General features: G+C 46.6%; 1 protein-coding gene across 1 annotated transcript; it reads right to left on the bottom strand.

The window, feature by feature from the left end:
- Positions 1-1,010: 1,010 nt before the first annotated feature.
- On the bottom strand, positions 1,011-7,334 carry LOC110309836 (disks large homolog 5-like). Its single transcript, XM_021182575.1, is given in 8 exon segments — positions 1,011-1,184; positions 2,303-2,418; positions 3,442-3,613; positions 5,265-5,380; positions 6,429-6,612; positions 7,217-7,284; positions 7,286-7,303; positions 7,305-7,334. Coding segments are annotated over 8 exon segments (849 nt in total). The 3' UTR covers positions 1,011-1,039.
- Between the last annotated feature and the right edge of the window lie 4,975 nt (positions 7,335-12,309).

The raw sequence follows: 12,309 nt of genomic DNA, 5'->3' as shown, positions 1-12,309 counted from the left end.
AGATTCCATTATAAATGGTTGAGAGTCACCATGTGGTTGCTGGGATATGAACTCAGGGCCTCTGGAAGAACAATCAGTGCTCTTAACCACTGAGCCATCTCTCCAGTCCCAAATAAAATTTGTTTTTGCTTTTTTTTTTTTTTTTTTAAGAAAGCACACAAATGTATGGGTAAGGTCAACAACATCTGTAAAAAGCTACTTCACAACATGACTTGGAAGGTGATTATATCTGTTGTGTCGTTATCACTGATGCTGATTTCAAGAAAAACTGAGGCTCGTGGCTCTGTATTTCCGGATTTCTTTTATACTCCCTTTGAATGTTCAGATTTCTTGAGAACTGTAGAGCAACAAGAGTGTATTTATCAATAATCTCTTCCACAGGGTTAATAATGAACGTGTGTTATAGAGTATTATCTTTTATGGGCAGCAAAATACATGACAGCAGGGATATAGTATGGTAGTGATTATGTCATAAAGTGTGACTCTATGAAGTAAAGCATACCCACGTACAAGACGACATCTGCCTGCATGGCCAGGCTGGTTGGGAATTCACTATGTAGCCCACACTACCTGGAACTTACAAAGATCCATTTCTGCCTTTAAGTTCTAGGGTTACAGCAGTGAGACAGCACACTTGACTATAGATGACTGACAGTCTCCAGAGTGAAGAGTTAGAGAAGTTTATTATTCATAAAACATTCTTTAATGGGCATTAAAAACAGAAGTCGGTATAAACAGTGAATGATGCTAGCAATTTTTGAAAATTGATAATAAGAACAGATCAATAAGAAAACCAAAACCAAAACATCTAAGGGCAAAACCCCAAACAGAAAACCAAACACAAAATTATGCTAAGCACCATTCTCTCACTACAGATTTAGCATCACAAACCTACAGCCTATCCCTGGTCTTGGACAGGGTAGTCACCTCAGTCCTCTCAAGGGGAGTTGTTAGAAAATCAAAGGGAAGCAGACCCAGAAGAAGACTGGTGGCTCATGGGCTCCATAAAATTAGGGCCCATTCACATTGAGGAAATATTCTATGTTAAAGCAAACCCACCCGAGGGATTCTGTGGTTTCTGGGGATGGGGCTCAGCAGGGGGCTCCTGATGCAGCAGGTCTTTCTGCAGGATACTCTCTTCCTGGGCTATGGCCAGTTCCATCTCATGCTTCAATTTATCAAACCTGGGAGAGGAAGGAAATTAAGCCACTGGCTTGATAGAGACCTGCCATGTTAGCTGTCAGGCTGCTACCTCCCACCACCTCAACTGTACTGGTCACTCAACATGGATCATTAACCTGAAGCCATTGTTTATACCCCAACGAATAACACTGACACAGTAGCTTGGAGTATTCTTGACCTTACACACAGGTCAGAATCTGATCGAGGTACTGTATGTTCTCAGTTCTACTAGAAACTAAAGGACTTTCTCTTGCACTCCAGGGCATCACTTTGTAAAGATAGCCTACCATCCTCAACAGCATATGAGTGACGATACAAGTTATTTATGGCGAGTTAGTGATGGATCACAGCATTATACAGAAGGACATACTACAGTCTTGCGGCCTTGGCACCTGAGCAAGGTCATGACGAGAGCTCAGTCATGCACTCAGAAGGTACCAGGCACCCAAGCAACATGCACGCTTGAGCCTGTGAGGCAGGAGCAGTGTTTATTTCTCCAGTGGTGTCTTTGAGAACTATGGCCCAGCACAGGCCCCGGAACCAAAGCTGACGTTTCTCAGGACAAGAGCTGGGAAACTGCATCCCGGCTCTGTATGGGAGTCTGTGGTAGAACATGTCCATGAAGGATCTGAACAACCCAACAGCAGAGGCATCTGCGTGGGTTCATCCTAGAAACTGCTTAACCTATTGTCTCCAGAGAAATCTTATCACAGAAATGGTTAATCACGGGAGAAAGCAGTGTTGAAGGAGTGGAAGCTGTTCTCTACAGGAGATGTTCCTAACTAAAATGTAATTTCAGCCAGGGATAGAGATGTACACCTTGAGATTTCATGACTTGGGGAGGTGAAGCAGGCAGATCTATGTGAGTTCAAGAACAGCCTGATCAGAACATCCTACAGATCACAGAAGGCAGTCACAATGGCTTGCACACAGAGACTGTCAATCATCTGGCATCCTGGACAGAAGTTCTTACTGACTACAACACCAAAACACATTGAGTTACACTTTTCCTGGCAGTGGTTCTTAGTCTTGCTAATGATCAGAAGCCCATATAAGAGAGAGATCCCAGGTACAGAGGACCCAGGTGGCTCTACCCTCTCCTTCCAGCCTAGGATCCTACCTCATTTGCAGGACCTCAAAGTGGTACTTCAGCTTTTCTGCTAACTCCCTTTGCTTGATGGCCATATTCTTCTTCTTCAGCACGTACTGCAGCTTTTCCTCCATCCTTTCCATGTGCTGTTCATTAGAAGATAGTGTTATACACGGGCATGCATAAACTTTCATATAAGAGCACACACACACACAGATTACCCCAAGAGATCCTGGTCACCCAGGCAAGCCAGAAGCTTCCCCGGCAAGCTTCAGGAGAAGTAATAATTTCTCTGTTTCAAGGAAAGAATGAGAAGAAAATGGTCCAATGTTCTCCTCTAGCCAGCCTACTCATCCAAGGAGCATTACACACACACACACACACACACACACGAGAGAGAGAGAGAGAGAGAGAGAGAGAGAGAGAGAGAGAGAGAGAGAGAGACTTTCAGAGGAGGTTCAGAACTCTGCTGTCCAGCACGTGGGGGCGTGTTGTGCTTGACCAGACTATATTGAAGTAAAGAGAACCTTTCTCCCTTGATTTCCCAAGCAGCCCAAAGCCCCTGAAATGTTTTTCCCACATCCTTGGTCATGTAGCCAGGTCCAGACTGGAAGCTCCAGGAAGGGAAAACTGTCCTGTAACGCTCACAAAGAAGAGAGCTGAAAGGATGCTCCTCAGGCTTCTGTCAGTATGAACTAAGAATTGAGCAAATAGAAGACACAATGAGAAGCATTCATTTGACATTAGCACTAGGCTCTTCATGAACGCTGCTTCCAATTTGTGCTGTCCCATGACCCATGCCATAGAGATGAGTCACAGGACGCAGAACCCAGTCAAAGCTCTGTGTATAGCACCCTGTCAATCATGAGGACATGTACATGTGGACATGCTATTCACTCATGTCCCTACATGGACTTCAGTTTCAAGCAGGGCAGCAGGGATTGCTTGCCTATAATTTATTTTCTCACAAGACACTAACAAAGAATACTTGTGCATAGACAGAGAAAAAAACAATCACATTACCTGTGGTGGGTGGCTGGTTGGAAGTGTGGATTACAAAGGTGATAGGTGGATTATAAAAGGGATTATAAAGCAGAGGTGGATGGATAAACAAAAAGGTAGTCCAACGGGCAAATGGGGCTACACATTACCCTAAGTAATGTCCCTACCTTTTGGTGCTGGGTCTGGAGGTCACTGTCCTCCTCCTGTTGCTTCTTATCGATTGGTTTCAGGTCCTCCACGTGATGCTGTAGTAGGGCACAATCCTCCTGCATTTCCTTGTTTTCCTGACTCAGCATTTCCACCTTCTTCTTCAACTGACTCAGCTCTGTCAGGAAGCGGCTGTGCAGGTGGCTGGAAACAACATCTGCATAGTGCATCCCCGCTAACCTCCTCCTGTCACCCCTGCTTCAAGGCTGCATGAACCCCAACAGGACCCAGATTCCCATGAAGACCTAGGAAAGAGTCCAATACCGCCATAACAGCTGTGCTCAGACAACCCAGGACAACAAGAACAGCCAATTCAGGAAAGTATAAAGAGATTCTAAAGTCTCCAACACCAAGAGGGATCCATGTCCTTCAAAAAGAATCTCCACCTTTCCTTACTGCTCAAGGTAATAGGGAAACATCAAACTAAATAAGCTCACCATAGGACAGGGCACACAGGAGGGGAACATCTATGCAAGTGTTCTATAACAATGACCTCTGTAAAACTCTGCCTGTGCCCCAGAGGCCCAGGGCACATGAAATCATTGTTTGTATCACCAATGAATAAGAACCACACAATAGCTGGGACTAGACATTTTCTCTGTGCACTATATGTTCAACATCCTACTAAAAAGAATAGGAATTTTTCCTGCAGCAAACAGGCATCATTTTGTAAAAGCAACCTACCATAGTCAACAGCATATGTGTGATTAACAAGTTATTCAGGAACAGGTTTTTTATGCACCACATCCTTTTAGAGAGACATAGATTACAGTCTGGAACCTGAACAAGATCAGGAGGCTAACTCAGTCCTGCTGCTCAGGTGGGATGTATCTTGCACCCAAGCGACATGCTAGAGTATGATAGAGCACACCTCTTTCAGAGGGCAGTCACGATAGATCCCTTTTTGTGAGGAATCCATAGCCTCAGTAATAGTGTCAGGCCTTGGGACCTCCCCTTGAACTGGATCCCACTTTGGGCCTGTCACTGGACCTTCTTTTTCTCAGGCTCCTCTCCATTTCCATCCCTGTAATTCTTTCAGACAGGAACAATTATGGGTCAGAGTTGTGACTGTGGGATGGGAACTCCATCCCTCACTTGATGTCTTGTCTTCCTCCTGGAGGTGGGTTCTATAAGTTCCTTCTCCCTACTGGCATTTTATCTAAGGTCCCTCCCTTTGAGTTCTAGGAGTCTCCCACCTCCCAGATCTCTGGTGTAATGGGGGGGGGGGAATTCCCCCAACGTCCTATTTCCTGAGGTTGCCTATTTATATTCTTTCTGCTAGCCTTCAGGGCTTCAGTCCTTTTCCCCACCCATTACCAGATCAGATTTCACACACACACACACACACACACACACACACACACACACTCTAGCCCCCCACCCCTACCCCATCCACTTTCCCTCCCAGGTCCTTCCCTCCCTCCCCACTTGTGATTGCTTTCTTCTCTCTCCCAAGTGGGAATACAGCCAAGCATGGAGGTGCCCATGTTGAGATCCTATCAAACGGGAGGCAGAAGCAAGAATATCTCTGTGAGTACAAACACAGCCTAACACAAACACACAAGAGAGCAGAGAAGGCAGTCACAACTCAGTCATACGGTGGATCAAACATATGGTTGGTTTACTAAACAGAAAGTCATCTTGACATCACAATTAATTGAGCTGGTTTTTTCCTGACAGTGCCTCTAAGATTTGCTGATGAGCAGGATCCCATAAAACACAGAGATCCAAGGTGCAGTGTGCCCAGGAAGATCAACACTATCTTCCTAGTCTGAGCTCCTACCTCTTCCGGAGGACGTCAAAGTAATACTGCTGTTTTTCTGCTAAATTCTTCTCTTGGATGCCCAGCTCCTTCTGCTTGTGACTGTCCTGCAGCAATTCCTCCATTCTTTCTGGATCCTGTTCATTAGAAGATGGTGTTCTTAGTGGAGGATAGTTCACTTGCATGCAGAGATGTTCATACGATACCAACCACCTACACAGGATCCCAAGAGCTTGCAGGTAAGCCAGATAAGCCAGAAGCTTCTACAATATGCTTCTGGGGAGGTAAGAAATCGTGGTTCAAGATAAGGATTTAAAAGGAAAAAAGCAATGGTCTCCTCTAGCCAATGCATACAGGCACGCTGCAACACACCGTCCCCTGGCTTAGTGCTAAACGACCTTGAGAGTTTGGACAAAACACACCAGCTCTTTCTGGAGAGGGTCGAAACTCTGCCATGCATCTCTTGGAAACAAACTGCTTTGGAAAGCATGCTCTGCTTTGCCAGATTATGTTGAGATCATTATAGAACACTTTGTTCTGAGCTCCCACATCTCCCAGCCCTTCAAATGACTTTCCACATCCCTGGTCCTGTAGCTACCTCCAGACTGTAAACCCAAGGAAGGGAGATGTCTGCAGCAACACACAGAGAAAGCAGGCTGACAAGCTGCTCCTCAGACTCCTGTAGGTGTGAACCAAACAACTGGGTAACCAGAAGAAACCTCACTGAGATGCAGAAAAAAAGGAGACAGTCACATGCCACCCAAATGGATAACAATGAGAAGCAGTCATTTGACACTTGCACTATATTCTTCTCCCACCTGTGATGTCCCAAACCTCCTGCCATATAGATGAGTCACAGGACCCAGACTCCACTTAAAGCTATGGACCCCACCTATCATGAGGACATATGTGGGTGTGATATGATATTTGCCTCTCTCCCTCACTGGACTGCAGTTTCAACTAAAGCAGCAGGGTATGCTGCCTATAATCCAGTTTCTCAAAAGAGACTAACGTCCCAGAATAGACATAGACAGAGAAATCAGCAATGAGTACATGAGGTAGGTGGCTGGTTGAGAGTATGGATTAGAAAGAGGATAGGTGGAAGAACAGCTGGGTCAGTGAACAGACAGGAAGTCAATGGGAAATGGTGAACAGCAGCAGCCTGACCCAGCTGCCTGTCCCTACCTGCTGCTGCTGGGTCTGGGGGTCACTGGTGTCCTTCGGTTGATTCTTATAGATCATTTTCAATTCCCCCAAGTTCTGCTGTAGTGTGGCACATCGCCCCCAAATTCTCCTATTTTCCTGCTTCAGCATATTCACTTTGTTCTTCAGCTGAGCCTGGGCCATCAGCAGCTGGCTGTGCAGGTTGCTGGAAAGAGACTCTGCATGGTAAGGACCCGTACCCTCCTCTGGCCATTGCTACTTCCAGATCCCATTAACCTCCCCAGATTCCAGGTTCCCATGAAGACTACAAAAGGGTCCAGTACATCCATGAGCACTCGGAACATTCAAAATAAAGAATAAATGAATTCTGAAGTCCACAACACCAATAGGGAACCATGTCCCTTGAAGAGCAAGAGCCACTTGTAAACTGTCCAAAGTGACATGAAAACATCAAAATGCAGTGGGCACATAGCCTCAAAGGAGAACCAAAGGAGGTATTCTAAATACTGTTCCATGAAAATTAGCTCTGTAAAAACCCAGCCTGAGACCCCAGAAGACTAGGTTTTACTGACACCATCTCACAGTGTGAATCACTTTTCTGTCTAAAGGCTCCTGAGCCTGGCAAGACAATGCTGGGAGGAATGACAATCTCTTTTACATTTAGAGAAACCGAGTACAAAAGGCCCAAGCCATGCTGATGGCTAAGAGGCAAAGGGGATAGAACCAGAGCTGGGAAGTCTTCAATCCAGGAACAAAGACAGACAGAAATGGCCATTCCACCCTGTCAGGGGTGCCTGACAGGCACTTACTGATAGAAGCCAGTCTCCTCCTCAAGCATCTTGAAGTTCTTGGAGGCCTCGGTGCTTTTCCTGTTCAAGGTCTGCAGCTGTGACATGGCATGCTTATGTTGCAAATGCAATTTCTCATAAAATGTAGTTGGCCTGTGGTAGGGGCTGGCCCCAGGAGTATAGAATGCCATGAACACAGACCTGTAGAATCACTCAAGCTGTACCCAGGACTGCCCCAACCCAGGGGATGCCACATTCTACACCTATTTAGTGGGACATCTAGGTGCTCTGTAACCTTGTTATCCTCACCCCTGGCCATCAGAGCCTAGGTTTCCAGGTGGAGGCCTGAAGTGTCAGTATCACATTATAACCTCAGGAGCCTATGACATAGGTCTTGAGCCACCAGAAATTTGTGATTTCATTTCTCCTGTTTTCAAAACAGAGTTTTCAGATCCTGGGTAACTATTATTGAAGAGGTAGACATTGCACATAATTCTGGGTTGAGGCCCCAGCATCAGGAGAGCTTTACAAACTACTGGAGGTATTCAAATGTGCAATAAATGTGACCACATAGACCAAGAGCTGTGCTGTTTAAAGTGGAGCTCCCAGACCTAAGCACTGTCATTGCCATGAAACTGAGACAGACACATCTTCAGGCCAAGAGGCAGATTTCTGCACTCCAAAGTCTAGAGACACGCAAACATGCAACCATATAGATGGGCTTGTGGGACACATGCATGAGCATACACACTGCAGAGAAAAGGAGACAGAGTCAGAAACAAAGACATTAGAGAGACAGAGACAAGGAAGAGAGCAAAATGGGATGCTGAAGAAATGATGGAGCAGGATCATCTCAGAGTAGAAGGCACAAGGATTAGTAGGAAGAGTGATGACCCCAGGCCTTGTAGTCAGGCACTCAGAGAGAAAACCTAGGGCCAGGCCCTTCCAGGTCCTACCAGGAGTCCTTTCAACTCTCAGTCTCCTGCCAGGCAACTAGAAGACCCACCACAAACTCACAACAGCTAGACTTTCACACAACCTACCACATGCCGAGGCCTTTCTGAACACATGCTAGGAACTCACTCTCCACTGCCTCAATCTCTGATTTCTGTAACTCAGACTACAGGCTTGGTTTTCATTAGAGAAAGCAGAAGAGCCCATTTCCCATCTCACTCCTACCCAAGGCTTCAAAAGTTCTGCCTCTCCTCTGGGAAGCATTTAGGGACATGAGGTGTCATGTCAATGAGCACAGGTCTCTTCAAACCAAGATTATAAGAGGATGAGGGTGACATTGAAGACCCAAGACTAACACCGTGCAGTTTGAAACAATGAATACCTTTTGTCCAAGGACCCTTCAGTCATGAGGATCAGGCGATCTCGCTGCTCGTTTCTCTCACTCATCATCATAAGCCGAAGCTGTGTGGTCAGCCTCTTTGTTTCCTTCTTCACCTGCTTGGTGAGGATGGGTGTAGGGGCTGATGGCTGTCTGCCAGCCTCTGTAGGTAGAAGACTACACATGAATTTGCATAGTGATAAAGCATAGAGGACGGACAGACCACACTGAGGCGCAAACAGAAAGAGAGCACGCCTGCAACCCAGTGACACCCCCAAAGATTTTGGCCCAGGCTTGAGATGCCTCCTGTGTGGATCTCAGCTCTCCCATCACTCCGTTGAGAGGGGAAATATCAAAGCATCCAGGTGTTTCCTCTGCCTCCCTACAAATGCTCATGATCACCACACAGATGGCCTCTCCATGCTTATTAACAAAAGCACATGGGGCAGTTTGGCTTCAGAGGCCTCAAGTCTGTGATTTCAGAAGCCAGGAGAAAAAGAGTACATTCCACATGCACTCAGATGCTGAGGAGATGCTCAGATCTCCTGTGATGTCACCCTAGGTCCATGACTGTGGATTACAAAGTCACGCAGGGGCAGAACATGGTCAGCCGACTGAGCAGTTCACCCACTGGAAGATCGCAACACCCCTGAACTGGCACTAGGATCTACTCTCTGTCTGAGTCCACTGCCTCTGACAGTTGTTTGCCTATACTAGAGAAATGCCCACCACCCACAAGAGCTGACTCGGAAACCTAAGAAGACACTCTCAATGAGAGAGAGCTTGTCAGAAGCGTCTGATAACGTAAGGTCACATAGCCAGAAGCACATTCCTCTCCCTGCTACTATGATCAGGAAGCCACTGCACCTAAATGAAGCCATTGGAGTAAAGTTCAGTGATGTTAGGCCTAAAACTGGGAAACAGTCAGTACCTGACCCTGGTGGTCTCCTTTTGTTGCCAGATTATACTACCAATCCCCTGTAAGAGTAAAACAAAGCTCTGAGCTCACAATAGAACACATTTGGTCTTGCCAGATCCCAGCTTTGTGCTGGACAAACTAATGCTTTGAAATTCTTGGATTTCAGGAGTTACGATAAGCTACAGAAGGCCATTTGCTTCCTGGAGGCTCCAATTCCAGTGCCCCATTACTGGAAGACCCAGCTTAAGCCCACTTCTGCCAGGAAGTTGGGCACTCCCTTCCCAGGATGCACTGGGTCTTCCCAGAACCACTTCTTCCTTGCTGGATTACACTGAGATGGAGGTCCAGCTTCCCTCTACCTTACTCTGCTCCTCAGCATTGAAAACATGATTTGAGGTGAACTCTGAAGTACTGATGGAATGCTCTAAGAGCAGTTGGTGTTGCCACAACACTGGTGACATCACAGGGGATGCCAGGAGCTCTCCAGGATACAATAGAATGTCCAGAGAATGGACTGCTGGTGTCATTTGGAACAGCCTTTGCCTCCCTGATAACGTTCTCCCTGTACTCACCAGAAACTGAAGCGTCCTTCCCAGAAGACTCTCCTGGATCTTAGCCAATGAGTAACTCCTCCTTTCAAAGCCAGAGATTTGCTCTAGGCTTGATTGGAAACACCTTAGCTCTTCCAAAGTGGGAAATTGAGTCTTTACTTTCCAAACCCTGCCCAGGAATATCTCATTCCTTCCTCAAAAACCCCTATTCAGCAATATGAGAAAGCAAACAGTGAGAAATCACACCAGGGTGAGTGTGGAGGATGAAGGTCACCTGTACCATCATCTACAGCTGCTTGGAAGCACATCCAGGAAGTACCAGCAGGGCTTGTTGCAATGTGAAACGTGAGTTAGGGGATACCGTCAGATAAACCATATGCTTAACTTTTAAAAATTGCTCCAAGATGCCTTAGCAAGTAGAGAATTCAGTCATCATGGCATTGGCATCAGTGTGATGAACTGTTGGCAAAGGAAACTGAAATAGTGGTGCCACCAAGAAAAAAGCCCTTGGGCCCAGTGTGGTGCTTTCCCCCTCTGCACCAAAGATACCAAATCAGGACTGGTTACAGGCCTACATTAGCTCCTCTTTGTAATCCTAGCTCTTGTGAGTAGAAGCAGGTTCATCTAAGCTGAACGTAAACCTGCAAAGCCGGGTTGTGGACAGCTTGGAACACATGAGAATGTGTCTCAAAAAAACTAAACAAAAGCCTGTCCTACCTCCAAGGCCTCACCCACCAATCCTTTTCTTCTGAGAGCAACTTACCATTCTCCCTACCACACTTATGCTCTAGAAAGATGGAGAGAGGGGAAGTGGAAATGATCTTTCTAGCATAAGGACCTCGATCTTGTCTTACCTTAACTTTACACTGAGAACAAATGAAAGTTTCGCTCACCATCTGAATTTCTGAGTATTATCCACTGCTGCTAGCATAGTAATATGTTTATGACAAATTCTGCCTTCCCTAAGTGAATCTGTGTCAGCAGCCAGTGTCACCTACTGAGGCCAACCCCACTGATCCCTTCAAGGGGCAAGACAGAAGTCACCAGGGACACTCTACTTCCTTGGCCAGAGATTACAGCAAGATGACCAACTGTGAACCTGGTAGGCTAAATTTTTTATTAAATTTATTTATTTATTCTCTTTAAAACCCAATGTCAGCTCTTCCTTTCTTTCCTGTACCCCCTCATACAAGTCCTCCCCCCATTCCATTTAGAATGGGAAGCCTCCTCTGGATTTTAACCCCTCATGCTCTCTACCCTACCCCCACATCCTCCATCTCCCTTCCCTGCACATCAGGTTACTGCTGCACTAAGCACATCCTTTCCCACTGAGGCCAGACAAGGTGGTCCATTTAGGGATGACACTACTATCATTAGTAGTGTCAGGGATTGGTTCTTGCCCACAGAATGGGTCTCAATATGAGGCATCCATGGGTTGTCCATTCCTCAGTCTCTGCTCTATCTCTGTGTGCATATCTTGTAGGCAGGACACATCTTGGGTTGAAGGCTCTGTGCGTGGGACACTCTCCTTATCTTTCCACTGGGAGTGCTTCATGATTCCAGGAAGTGGCCACTGCAGCATCCATATCCCCTGCTGCTAAGAATCTCAACTAGAGTTGCTCCCTTAGACTCTCTATGATCTTGCCCCATCCCAGGTGTCTGGCACATCCTAGAGATTGCCTCCTGCACCCCAGCCAATCTCCCTTCACTCTCCTCTGTTCTCCCTACAAATGATCTTTTTGCCCTGCCCTGCCCTGCCCTACCCTGCCCTGCACTGCTCCACTCCCACTCCCGTCTCTGGTGGACTACTTAACCACACATGATATCCCCATACCCACCCTTCAGACTTCAGTATAGGATGGAGTTCAGGTACCTCCATTCCTGACGAGTACTTTGGTATACTACCCCATGGCCCAGATTTGTTATCAGACTCAGTGTAGACACGCAACTGCTGCTCTCAGTCAGAGGTGACCCGTGACAGTAATTAGATGACAGTAATATATCTACGTGAGTACATCAGGGAAAACATCCTGCATAACTGAGGAGTGGATAACCAGCACTGTGTCCTGGCCTACGTGGGCCTAGACCTGGCTCACAGGCCAGGTAGGTGTGGGCACAACTTGGGATTCTTGGCAGGGACAGAGTGAGGCAGAATGGCACTGAGCAGGCTGAGCCACAGTGCTGACACACCTCAGTTTAGGTAACAGACAGATTCTCAGTTCCTCATCTAAGGAGCTCCTGTTGAGACCATGGACCATGTTTGGCCATGGGATGTCATACAGACATCTGTTCTAGTAACATAAAGTTGTTC

The sequence above is a fragment of the Mus caroli genome, chromosome 14 (genome assembly GCF_900094665.2).
Source record: "Mus caroli chromosome 14, CAROLI_EIJ_v1.1, whole genome shotgun sequence".
NCBI lineage: Eukaryota > Metazoa > Chordata > Mammalia > Rodentia > Muridae > Mus > Mus caroli.
Note: the sequence above shows the minus strand (reverse complement) of the source record. Positions and strands in the feature narration are given on the sequence as shown.